Source organism: Leptonychotes weddellii, chromosome 1, assembly GCF_054177405.1.
Source record: "Leptonychotes weddellii isolate Sample4059 chromosome 1, ASM5417740v2, whole genome shotgun sequence".
In the NCBI taxonomy this organism is placed as follows: Eukaryota; Metazoa; Chordata; class Mammalia; order Carnivora; family Phocidae; genus Leptonychotes; species Leptonychotes weddellii.
In genome coordinates, this window is record NC_138369.1 from 56,265,415 (window position 1) to 56,278,818 (window position 13,404).

Consider the following 13,404-nt stretch of genomic DNA (forward strand, 5'->3'; position numbering starts at 1 on the left):
TTATTTTTTTAAAGATTTTATTTATTTATTTGAGACAGAGAGAATGAGAGACAGAGAGCATGAGAGGGAGGAGGGTCAGAGGGAGAAGCAGACTCCCTGCCGAGCAGGGAGCCCGATGCGGGACTCGATCCAGGGACTCCAGGATCATGACCTGAGCCGAAGGCAGTCGCTTAACCAACTGAGCCACCCAGGCGCCCCTTATGTTCTTTTTTGTTTTTTTAAAGATGTATTTATTTGAGAGAGAGAGGGCATGAGTGGAGAGGGGGGTGGGGCAGAGGGAGAGGGAGAAGCAGACTTCCCGAAGAGCAGGGAGCCCGATACGGGGCTCAATCCCAGTACCCTGAGATCATGACCTGAGCGGAAGGCAGACACCAAACGGACTCAGCCACCCAAGTGCCCCCAGACTATGTTCTTATCTGGACCTCTAGGGTTTTCTTCTGTGCTCATGTGGCTGTAGTAGAATTTAGTCCCCTGTGGTTATAGGACTGAGGTCCTTATTTCTTCCTGGCTGTTGAAGAGGGCCATTCAGCTCCTGAGGCCACCTGCAGTTCCTTGTCACTTGGCCCTGATAGGCATTTTGTTTTCTTTCAGGACAGCAGGGGTGCATTTCTCTGCCTTCTGCCTCTGCCTTTGCACTCTAGACTCTTATTTGAAGGGCTTTTGTGATTAGGCTAGACCCATCCAGGTAATCTTTTGATTGACTCAAAGACTACTGATTAGAAACCTTAAATATGCCTGTGGAAATCCCTTTTACTATGTAATGTGAGGTAGTCAAGGGAGTGAGCTCATATTCACAGGGTGAGGGTCATTTGGGGTCATCTTAGAACTCTACCTACCACAGTGATTAAAATGGTTTTCCCTATACTAAAATAGAGGCCAATGGTTAGTTAATAATCCATTGGTGGGCAATAAAGATATTAATTGTGACAAATAGCTTAGAAACCTGTGCAGATTTCTCATGGGTATGAGAATTAATTAGACCAAATTTAGTTTGGAGGAATCTAAATCCCTTTATATTTTGAAGTGAGGATAGCCCATTAAAGATCCAGGACCTTCCAATAAATGGTCAAGTACAATTAGTTTTTTATGCATGTTTTATATTTTACAATCATACGTCACATATGTGATCCTTACTCTTGCAACTCCGGGGGAAGACCTACCAGCCATCAGGCCAAGCCTGCCAGGTGGTACTACTTTTCTGAATACAGTGTTTTATGACCTACCTATTGCACACTCCAACATTTGATTTTGCTAGTTAATCCAGAGCTGATGAGGTTCTCAGTTACTGATTAGGCTCACATGAAGCCAAAGTATAAAGATTGTAAATATTTACATTGGGGGTATACTTTTTGAGTGATTGGATGGTCACTGTCTGAAAGTAGCCCTTTCCTGGTATTTGGAAAGCTGAATCAATAATTCCTCTGCACAACTGCATAAAGCTTTTGTCTCCATTGCTCACCAGATGATGAACTTTAAATTTGTGTGTCTATTTTCTCACATCCCTCACTTATGACTCAGAGTCTCATGGGTGTATATTCATTGGTGGAGCTCAGGTCACCTGCTCTAGATGAGAGGGAGACTGAGTAAGTTTTCTGAGTTCTAGCTTACAGAGTTATAAGAGCTGTTTAGAAAAAAAAAGGTTATTAAATTTTTGTCATTATTTTGTTGATATTTTCCCCCCTCCCAATTAAACTGTTCCTTTTGATTTCTGGTTTTGACAGAAAGATCTCTTTCCTATTCAGTGATTATAGAAATAAACTCTCATATCTTCTTTTATATTTCAATTTTTAAAAATCATGAGTTAAATAGGTAATAGGGATTAAGGAGTACACTTGTGGTGAGTACCAGGTGTTGTATACCTGAAACTAATATTACACTGTATGTTCACTAACTGGAATTTAAATGAAAACTTAAAAAATTAAATCTTTAATATAGCTTAAGTATGAAGTAAGCATCTGATTGGTGTCTCTCCCCCCATATGGATGGCATTTGTCCCAATACCATTTATGGGACATCTATCTTAATTTGAAATGTTGCAGTTACTGTAAAGTAAATATGTATATGTGTGTATGTATGTATGTATGTGTATGTGTGTACACTATTCCTAATGACCTCTCTGTTCCAGCCTACCCACAGCAGTATGTGCCCACTTGACAGATCAGGGTTCCATCGGTTCATTCATTCACTCGTTTATTTAACAAATATTTATTAAATGCCTTTTATTGATGTAGTACTTTGCAGACTACAAAAGGGTAAGACATCAGGGCTTATTTCTATGTGTAGATGAGTTCAGATCTGTTTTGTTATGGATGAGGGAGGGTCTTAAAGTTTTGGCTTTATACTTTTAGGACTTTTTTGGTTCACCTTAGAGTAGTAGATTTCAACCTCCTAGTTTAAATTTTGGGCCCTTTCTCCTGAGGATTTTTGTACTGAAAATGATAGGAGTCAGGCTCTCCTTTACAGAACTAAATGGATTGGCATCTTAGGATCTAGCTGTGGTGTGCAAGGTAGACTTAAAGCAAGGCCCTTGACTAGAGAGATGTTTACTTGTGCATTACATAGTATTGAATATTAGAGCTGGAAGGCACTTTATTTTTTAATTTTTTTAAAGATTTTATTTATTCATTTGAGAGAGACAGAGACAGAGAGAGCACAAGCCAGGGGAGAGGCAGAGGGAGAAGCAGACTCCCCGCTGAGCTGGAAGCTCAACCCCAGGACCTGGAAATCATGACCTGAGCTGAAGGCAGATGCTTAATTATCTGAGCCACCCACGCGTCCCTGGAAGGCACTTTAAAGATTGAATTGACAACCTTATTTTTTTCATGAACTTTTAATTTTGGAATAATTTTGATTTTAGGGAAGTTGCCAAAATCGTACAGAGAGTTTTCGTATACTCCTCAGCTGGTTTCACTTTCCCCTAATGTTATCATCTTATGTTAACAGCACAGCCTTATTTTATATATGAGGACACATAGCCCTCAAAAAGTTAGTTTAGCTAAGGTTACAGTTCTGGTTGGTGGTAGAGGCAGACCAAGGACCCAGTAGGCAGCCTAGGTCTTCTAGTTGATGTTTTAAGTATTGTTTTCTTTTTCATGTGTTTGTTTTTTCCTTTCTTTCATGGGGTTCTTTGGGCATGAACTGAGAGAAAGACTACACAATACATAGTCCACTAGTCAATGTAGTCTTTGTAATTTATGCAATAATTTTTAAATCTAGGCTCCCTCCAATTCTTCGACACCAACAAGAACCAGGAGCAGGACATTTTCATTTACAGAGCAACTTGATGAAGGTACACCCAATAGAGAGGTAAGTTTGGAATTTCTTCTTTAATAAACCTCTTAGAAGAAGCTTATTAATCTAAAATGCAGGCTACTGTTGATAACAAAATGGAAAATTATTTTGACAGGTCAATTTTTAATTGTTAGGTATTTTTATTAATAACAACATTATTGTTTCTTTGTAAATAGTAGTTATGCTTTTGTAAAATATGTTTTCGTTGAGAATCTTAATTTAAGAGGACAATATACTCTGCCTTTAATAGTTGAGGTTTATAATAATTTGATAATAATTTGTTTAACATAGCATCAAATAGAAAAAAGTTCTATATTTTCAAGCTATTGATTGGAATCTGTGAACTTAACTCATTTTGTGTGACTTGCAGCTAGCCCCATAGCTCAGATTAGATTATTTTCAACTTTTTCTTGTGGTGAACTGCCACACAGGTTCAGAAGAGAGTAAAACAGAAATGCACAAATCAATGAATTATTATGAAGGAAACCACTGAGGTTCCAAAAGGAACCCTGCCAGCATTATAGCGCTGCCTTCTTCCCCCCAAAAAGATTACTATCATCCTGACCTCTTGGTATTTGTTTCTTTCCTTTTCTTTATAGTACCATGTAAGTATGCTTTCTGTTGTGAACATTATAAACATTTGGGTTGTTTACAGTTTGGGGTTATTATAAATTATGCTGCTGTGAACATCATTGTACATTTCTTTTGGTACACATGTACCTGCATTTCTTTTGCTTTGTACCTAGGAGTGGAACACTGAATCAAAAGGTATACAGAGTTTTAACACTTTAGAAGATAATGCCCACTGTTTTTCAGAATAGTTGTAGAACTTTACCTTTCTACCAGGAGTTTCTGAAAGTTGCTGGTGCTCTTCATTCTTGCTAGTCTCTTTAATTTCAGCCATTCTCATGGGTGTGTAGTGTTCTCTTATTTCTCTGATGACAAATAAGATTGTGCACTTTTCATCTCTGTGTTGGCCATTTGATATCTTTTTTTGTGAAGTGCTTGTTTATGTATCTTGCTCATTTTTCTCTTGGCTTGTCTTTTATTGATTTGTAGTTCTTTTTTATGTAGTGTGGATAGGAGTTTTTTTTATTAAGGTATAATTGACATATAACATTAATTTCATGTGTACTATATAGTGATTGGATATTTGAATACACTGAAATGATCACCACAATAAGTCTAGTTACCATCCATCACCATACATAGTTACACATTTTTTTTTTCTTATAATGAGTTTTTCTGTGTCTTGATGTTTCTTCTTCTTCTTTTTTTGTTTCAAGTTTTTATTTAAATTCCAGTTAACATATACAGATAGGAGTTTTTTATTGGCTATATGCCTAGCAGATAATCTTCTTCTGGCCTGTGGCTTGCCCTTTTATTCTCTTAATGGTGTCCTTAGATGAACTGAAATTCTTAGTTTTAATGTATTATAATTTATTAATATTTTATTTTCTGGCCAGTGTTTTTGTTTCTTATTACAGAATTCTTTTCTTACCCTGAGAGTATTTTCCTGTTTTACTTTTCAAAAATCATTTTTTTAAGAAGTATAGTGTACAACATAGTGATTTGACAAGTCTGTAAGTTACGTTGTGCTCACCAAAAGTGTGGCTGCCATCTGTCACCATACAAGGCTATTACAATATCTTTGACTCTATTCTCTATGCTGTACTTTTTATTCCTGTGACTTAATCATTCCATAATGGGATGCCTGTACCTCTTGCTCTCCTTCACCCATTTTGCCCATCCTCCCATATCCTGTTTCACTTTTCACATTTGGATCTACATTCCATTTGGAAATGATTTTTTTCAGCATGGTGTGAGGTAGGGATCAAGTCTGTGTGTCTCCCTCCCACCACCCAACCCGCCCATATGGCTATCCAGTTGTCCCATTCTTTCCACATTGCTCTACTGTGCTACCTTTTTTCAGAAATTAAGTGTCTATATTTGAGTAGATTTGTTTCTTTTTTTTTTTAAAGATTTTATTTATTTATTTGAGACAGAGAGAATGAGAGACAGAGAGCATGAGAGTGAGGAGGGTCAGAGGGAGAAGCAGACTCCCTGCCAAGCAGGGAGCCCGATGCGGGACTCGATCCCGGGACTCCAGGATCATGACCTGAGCCGAAGGCAGTCGCTTAACCAACTGAGCCACCCAGGCGCCCGAATAGATTTGTTTCTGAGCTCTCTATTCTGTTCCCTTGTTTGCTTTGTCTGTCTTTGATCTGATACCACACTGTCTTAGTAACAGTAGTTTTATATTAAATCTTGTCTTCTGTAGAGCAGGTCTTTGCTGTCTTGGTCAGTTTGGGCTGCTTTAACAAAATTCCATACGCTAGTAGATTAAACAGACATTTGTTTCTCACAGTTCCAGAGGCTGGGCAGTCCAGGATCAAGGTGCCAGCAGATTGGCTGTCTGGCCAGGGCTCTCTTACTGATTTGCAGGTAGCTATCTTCTCATTATGTCTTAGCATGGCCCTTCTTGGTACATACACCTAGGAAGAAGGGGATGGGTGGGAGTAGGGGAAAGGTAGTTCTCCTGTCTCTTTCTCTTTTTATAAGGATACTAATCCCATCATGAAGGCCCCATCCTCTTGACCTTCTCTAATTAATTACCTCCCAAAGGCTCTGCCTCCAAATAACATCACATTGAGGGCTAGGGCTTCAATATGTGAATTTGGGGAGACACATTCAGTCCATAGCACTCCTACCTTGTTCTTCTTGAGTGTCTTAGTTATTCTTATTCCTTTCCATATAAATTTTAGAATTAGATTTTTTTTTTTAAAGATTTTATTTATTTATTTGACAGAGAGAGACACAGCGAGAGAGGGAACACAAGGAGGGGGAGTGGGAGAGGGAGAAGCAGGCTTCCCGCGGAGCAGGGAGCCCGATGTGGGGCTCGATGTGGGGCTCGATCCCAGGACCCTGGGATCATGACCTGAGCCGAAGGCAGACGCTTAACAACTGAGCCACCCAGGCGCCCCTAGAATTAGACTTTCAAGTCTCAGAAAAACAAACTCACAACGAAATGAAACACAGACAATGACAACAACAAAACAAACCTGTGGAGATTTTGATTGGGATTGTATTGATTCTATAGATTAGTTTGGAGAGAGTCTCAGTATTATAAATCAAATTTTATAACCTTTTCAGTATTATAAGCAGTACTGTACTGAGCATTGTACATAAACATTTATAATGCCATTCTTCTTCAAGATAGAATCCTAGGAATGGGATTGCTGGGTTATAGGATGGATTTCAAATTTAAAAATTTGAGAGGTATTTCCAAGTTGTTTTGATGAAAGTTACTTTATTTTTAATTTTTTCTAAGGTTACTTTAACACAAAAAAAATTTTAAACTTTTTATAGTAGATGTTGATAGCAAAATAAACACTTCATAGTATAGTTTTTGCATTCAAAGTTAATGGCATATTCTATGTCCTTGGCATGTCCTTGGCATTCTATGCCCTTGGCATAGACTATGTCCTTGGTGCATAGATTTAAATGATCTGACGAAGTTGTTTAAAGTATGAAGTATGTGCATGCTTTCTTGGGGATCTTATTTTCTTGTATATCACTTGCAGTATTACATCTCTTTGTGATTTCAAATTTAATGCTCTTGACCTTAGTTTATACATGTAACCAATTTGAATGAAAGCTGCAGTACTGAGTAGAACCATTTTGGCAATCAGTGTTGATAGCATCATTACTATATTCAGTATATTGGTTGGTTTTATAGTATATTGGTTTACACACAATACAGTTGAAACGCTGAAAATAACTTGTTGATTGCTACTATTGCTTTTTAATTTTTTTTTATTTTTATATATTTTTAAAGCTTTTTTGTGTAAGCAGTCTCTACACCCAACATGGGGCTCAAACTCATGATCCTCAGTCACATGTTCTTCTGACTGAGCCAAACAGGCACCCCTACTATTAACTTTTTAAAAAATATTTATTTTATCTAAGATGCTTTAAAACATTTTAATTGAATATATCTTTACAAAATAATCCTTTTTGAAAGGGATGATTTGAATATCCTTTTACAATAGGCTAAGTGAGCTAAAGGTTATTTTTTATTCCTTTCCAAATTCCCAAATTTCAATCCTAAAGATCCTGTACTTCATAGGTTTAACTAAAGAAGTGGTTTCTGATTGAAAGAGCAGCATCATCCCTTCATCTCCTTGCTTTTAAAGTGTTTCCTAACAACTCTAAAAGCTATTTTTGACCAATGTAATGGTCAGTTCAGTTTATTTTACAAAATTAAAGGACTTTCTAATTTCATAATTAAGTTATTGATTAAATGGGCATTACGTAAGAATTACCTTTTTATTCATCCTCCCACTCTGTGGGTTTAGATTTTGTTAAATCTCTGAGATAGAAGATCCCGACTTTCTGTTTTTAAATGTTATAATGTTCCTTTTTAGTAAAATGTGGAAGTTTAACTCAAAATATAAATATTTGTCCACCTTTTCAGTAAATACAGTAGTCTCTGTTATCCAGAATGCTTCAGAAGTAGATAGTTTCATTTAGATAATTTCCTGGATAATTAAAGTTTTTATATACCTCCTAATATGTCTGTTTTACTGTGTTAGTAAATACTATATGTAAATCTAAATAAGTCTGTCTTTGGTTGCAGGCTTCCTTATTATAAGGATATAAAAAATCATCTATATGATTCAGACATTGAAGGCAAAGGAGAACAGACTCAGATTGTGCTGACCCTAAGGTCTACAGGGCTCTGGCACTCTCTCATCATGTGCACATGCACGTTGACCATCCGCTTTCTTCTGGTGATCCTGGGCATAGCCTTGTTATCTTCAGCATAGAGCTTCCTTCCCCTTTTGTTGCTTGAGATGAATCTTTTTTGCCTCTCTAGAGCTGGATGCTTTAGAGTAGTAGAGAATGTAGGATCATGTGAAAGGCTGACTAGGCAGATGAGGCTACTATAGCCTCCTGCGCTCTGTTCCACTCTGATGATGTTTTTTTAATTGAGATTAAATTCCTATAACATAACATCTACAATTTCAAAGTGGCATTTCATATATTCACAGTGTTGTACATTCATCGCATCTCTCTAATTCCATGACATTTTCATTATTCCAAAAAGAAACCCCATACTCATTAAGCAGTTACTCCCCCGTGCTCCCTCTCCGCCAGCCCCAGGTGACCGCTAATCTGCTTACTGTCATTATGGATCCATTTATTCTGGATATTTTGTATAAATGGAACCATACAATTTGTAACCTTTTGTGTCTGGCTCTTTTAGCATGATGTTTTGAAGGTTTATCTATGTTGTAGCATGTTTCATACTTCATTCCTTTTTGTGGCTGAATCTAATGATTTTTCTAAGAGCATGAAGATCTGTTTATGTAATTTGTTTGGAGTAAGACCTGGTGTGGACTATTGAGAAGAGGATAGTTTTTGGAGTCATCTGGATCAGCCTGGATTTACTTGCTGGCTGAAGGACCTTTGAAAGTTAACTTTCCAGTAACTCAGATTTTCTCTTTGTAAAATGGAAATAATAATTCTTGTTTTGTGGGGGTTCACCAGCATGTAAATCTTCTAGCATGGTGCTTTGCACATAGTAGGTGCTCGTTAAGTTTTAAGTAGTTTCTGGGGGCAGCCATGGAAGATGGGAAGGTCTGCTCAGCTTACTTTGCTTAGGTCCCTACCTGAAGAGAGGGAAACAGATGGACCATTATGTAGACTAAGGTCCTAGGGATGTTATTGCTCTGTCTCTTTACTTGCTGAACTTTTGAAGGAAGGATTGATATCTTTACTTACCCTGCTCTCTAATTTGCTGTCTTTTGGACACACTTCCTCATAGTTTAGGCTTGTCCATTCTTATCCTTATCCTAGGGACTCGTCTAGCCAACATTTTCATATTGTTTTATTTTTTTGAAGATTTTATTTATTTATTTGACAGAGAGAGAGAGATAGCGAGAGCAGGAACACAGCAGGGGGAGTGGGAGAGGGAGAAGCAGGCTTCCCGCAGAGCAGGGAGTCCAATGTGGGGCTTGATCCCAGGACCCTGGAATCATAACCTGAGCTGAAGGCAGACACTTAACGACTAAGCCACCCAGGCACCCCTTCATATTGTTTTAAAATTAAATTCCAGAAATCAGTTTATTTTCTTAGAATCCTTTTTTGTTTGTTTGGTTTTTTGCTAAAAAAATGATGCATAGAAATAAATAGCTCTGGTTAATTGATTGATGGATTCCATTCTGTTTAGTAGATGTGTGTTCATAAATACCATACGTTTTTTTGCTTCCCTACGTGCAGAGAGACAGCCTGGAATGGTGGAGGGATCACAGGATATCATCCCTTACTGCCTGTGTGACTTTGGACAAAACTGCTTTTAACTTCTTAGAGCCTCAGCTTTCGCATCTTTAGAATTGTGTTATAATGAATATCTCCTCTCATAGGGTTCTTGTGAGGAGCAAGTGAATTTAGAAGTATGAAAATACTCATGATTTTTGAATCACATACAAAAGATTATTATGATACAGAAACAAAAAGGCTTTTTCTGTACCTGTCAGCTCTTGGATAGCACAGACACTAAATTTTTAATTGTGACATTACAAGGGAAGAAATAATGAAGTGTCAGGCTGCTTTGGATTGGAATGCTTTCCCAAACGTTGAGAAAGATGTCACTTTTTCTTCTTCTTCCTCCCCCTCCCCCCACCTTTTTAAATTTTGTTTTCAAACAATCTTTATACCCAACGTGGGGCTTGAACTCATAACCCTGAGATCAAGATTTGCATGCTCCACAGACTGAGCCAGCCAGGCGCCCCTCTTTTTTATTCTTCTTGGTCTGAGACATCTTTCAGAAATAAAATACCGCTTCTCTAGTTGTCTTTGCCATTCCAAGTCAGTTTGTACTATTCTATGACACTCTCAGCTTTTGATAATTCCTAAGCACATTTTATAAATTTATTCTATTTCAGGGCTACAGGCATTGTTCTTTAGGAGTTACTGAGAAGTATCTTGAAAGTAATGGGCGAGAAACATTTCTTCTTAAGTTTGGAATGAATTTTGCCCCTAAATAGATTGACTTTCAAAGCTGGTATGCTTTTACTTTGTTAGACATTAGACTGGAAGCTACCTGTCCCTACCATCTGTCAGTTAATGCAAGTATTTTACCCCTGTCAAGTTGCCTTAGTATCTATTCAGTTCTCATAGTTTCTTCTTTTTTTCTTTTCTTTTTTTTTTTTTAAAGATTTTATTTATTATTTGACAGAGAGAGAGCACAAGTAGGCAGAGAGGCAGGCAGAGGGAGAGGGAGAAGCAGGCTCTCCGCTGAGCAGGGAGCCCGATGTGGGGCTCGATCCTAGGACCCTGGGATCATGACCTGAGCCGAAGGCAGACGCTTAATGACTGAGCCATCCAGGCGCCCCTCTCATAGTTTTTTCTTTTGGTCAAATGATAGGATATGAGTTATATTAATAGGCTTCCTAATATTAAGCCAATTGTTCATTCCTTAAATCAACTCAACTGATCAGATTGCATTATTAATATTCTGCTGTACTCACTTTGATAGTTACTTTATATACATGTCTCCCAACTCTATTTGTAAGGAGAGTGGCTTGTACTTTTTGTGTTGTCTTTATCAGTTTTTATTAGTTGGGAAGCTTTTTATCTTCTTTCCCTCTCTTTTTTCCCCTCTCCCCCTCCATTTATTTAGATCTTCTTTAATTTTTTTCAAAAAAAGAAGTATGCTTTTCAGAATATAAGGTCTGTACTACTTTTGTTAAATTTATTTTCAAGTATTTTATTCTTCTGGATGTTACTGTAAACGGAATTATTTTCTTAATTTCATTTTTGGTTTTCTCATTGTCACTGTAGAAATAAAATTGATTTTTGTCAATTGATCTTATATCCTGCAACCTTGCAGAACTCATTTATTAGGTTCTAACAGTTATTTAGTAGATTACTTAGTATTTTCTATGTACAAGATCCTGTTATCTGCACACAGAGGTAGTTTTATATCTTCCTTTAATCTGGTTGCCTTTTATAACATTTTCTTCCTAGTTGCTCTGGCTAGGACCTTTAGTACAGTGTTGAACAGAAGTGGTGAAGGCAGACATACCTATCTCATTCCTGATCTTAGGGGGAAGGTATTCAGTCTTTTTGTCTTTAAGTATGATGTTATCTGTTGGAGTTAGTAAATTGCCTTTATTATGCTGAGAAAGTTCCCTTTCTTTCCTAATTTGTTGAGCATTCTTAGAAGCAGTGTTTAATTTTATCAAATGCTTTCTTTGTGTTTATTGAAATGGGCATGTGGTTTTGTCCTTTATTCTGTTGATATGGTGTATTATATTAATTGGTTTTTGGATGTTAAACTAACCTTGCATTCCTGGGATAAATCCCACTTGTTCATGGTGTACATCTTATATTGCTGGGTTTGATTTGCTAGTATTTTATTGTGGATTTTTGTGTCTATATTCATGAGATGTTGGTCTGTGGTTTTCTTTTTTGTGATGTCTGGTTTTGGTATCAGGATAATATTAGCCTTATAAAATGAGTTGGGAAGTATTCCCTCTGCTTATATTTTTTGGGAAGAGCTTGTGAAGATTAGTAGTAATTATTCAGATGTTTGGTATAATTTGCCAGTGAAGCCATCTGATCCTGGGCTTTTCTTTGTGGGAAGTGTTGTTTGTTGTTGTTGTTTTTTTTTTTAAGATTTATTTATTTACTTGAGAGAGTGCACATGAGTGAGCATGAGTTGGGGGAGGGGCAGAGGGAGAGGAGAGAGAAAGAATCCTCAAGCAGACTCCCCGCTTGTTGAGTATGCTGAGCATTTTCAGAATTAGAATGGCGAGCTGATCTTTCTTTCTTTAAGATTTTGTTTATTTTATTTGAGAGAGAGAGAGAGCATGAGTGAGAGAGAGAGACAGCAGGAACAGGGGGGAGAGGGAGAGGCAAAAGCAGACTCCCCCCTGAACAGGGAGACCAGTGTGGGGCTGATCCCAGGACCCAGAGATCATGACCTGATCTGAAGGCAGACGCTTAACCGACTGAGCCACCCAGGCGCCCTGCTAGCTGATCTTTGAAGACTTATTTTTCTTAAGCAGGTGCCCTAGGACTTAGTAGAAATTCCTTGAATCCATATTGCTGCTTCCTGGTTTCCTAGCCCGATATAACTTTCTTCCCATTTTTATATACCATTGGTCTTTTCAGTAGTGAGTAGGGCAAGGGAATGTTAACAGCTTGTGCTGATTTGCTACTTTTTTGTTTAGAGACTTTATATATAGTAGATATATTTATATAGACAAAATGGTCTTGAATTTATTCAAAATGATTTACCAAGGGCGCCTGGGTGGCTCAGTCGTTAAGCGTCTACCTTCAGCTCAGGTCATGATCCCAGGGTCCTGGGATCGAGTCCCACATCGGGCTCCCTGGTCAGCGGGAAGCCTGCTTCTCCCTCTCCCACTCCCCCTGCTTGTGTTCCCTCTCTCGCTGTCTCTCTCTCTCTGTTGAAAAATAAATAAAATCTTTAAAAAAAAAAAATGCAAAAAAAAAAAATGATTTACCCATGGTCTGTACTGAATGAATATTTTCTCATCTGCTGCTGCTGTCGACATGCTGTAAACAATTTTATTCTTGAATCTTTGATAGAGTATATTATGACAAACGCTTCTTAAAATGTACATTGTTAGAAATAAAAGCAGAATGAGTTTAATGTCCCCTACTAGTAAGTAAGTGTTGTAGCTGACATCTGTATATAACAGTATGTAGGAAGATAGAAACAAAACTTATACACACTTGCTAAGGTACTAAACTTTTTAGAGACCCTCCTCTACTAGGAGATACATTAATTCATAGGAGATATGCTAATTTGTTACATACAGTGAATGCTAGTGGATGCCTTAGGGCAGTCATTAGGACTTAATTTTCTCTTTGAACTCTGGTTAAGAAGGATGAAATAAGTCAATCAGAGAAAGACATGTATCATATGACCTCACTGATATGAGGAATTCTTAATCTCAGGAAACAAACTGAGGGTTGCTGGAGTGATGGGGGGTTGGGAGGGATGGGGTGGCTGGGTGATAGATATTGGGGAGGGTATGTGCTATGGTGAGCGCTGTGAATTGTGTAAAACTGATGAAT

The 13,404-nt window shown here is 37.7% G+C and overlaps 1 protein-coding gene across 1 annotated transcript in view; it reads left to right on the plus strand.

Moving 5' to 3' along the window:
- The window catches only part of GOLGA4 (golgin A4), a 108,195-nt gene that overhangs the window by 4,419 nt on the left and 90,372 nt on the right, over nucleotides 1-13,404 (plus strand). The window contains exon 2 of the mRNA XM_081818860.1: nucleotides 3,217-3,306. Coding sequence (XP_081674986.1) covers nucleotides 3,217-3,306 — 90 coding nt within the window. The remainder of the gene's footprint in view (nucleotides 1-3,216; nucleotides 3,307-13,404) is intronic.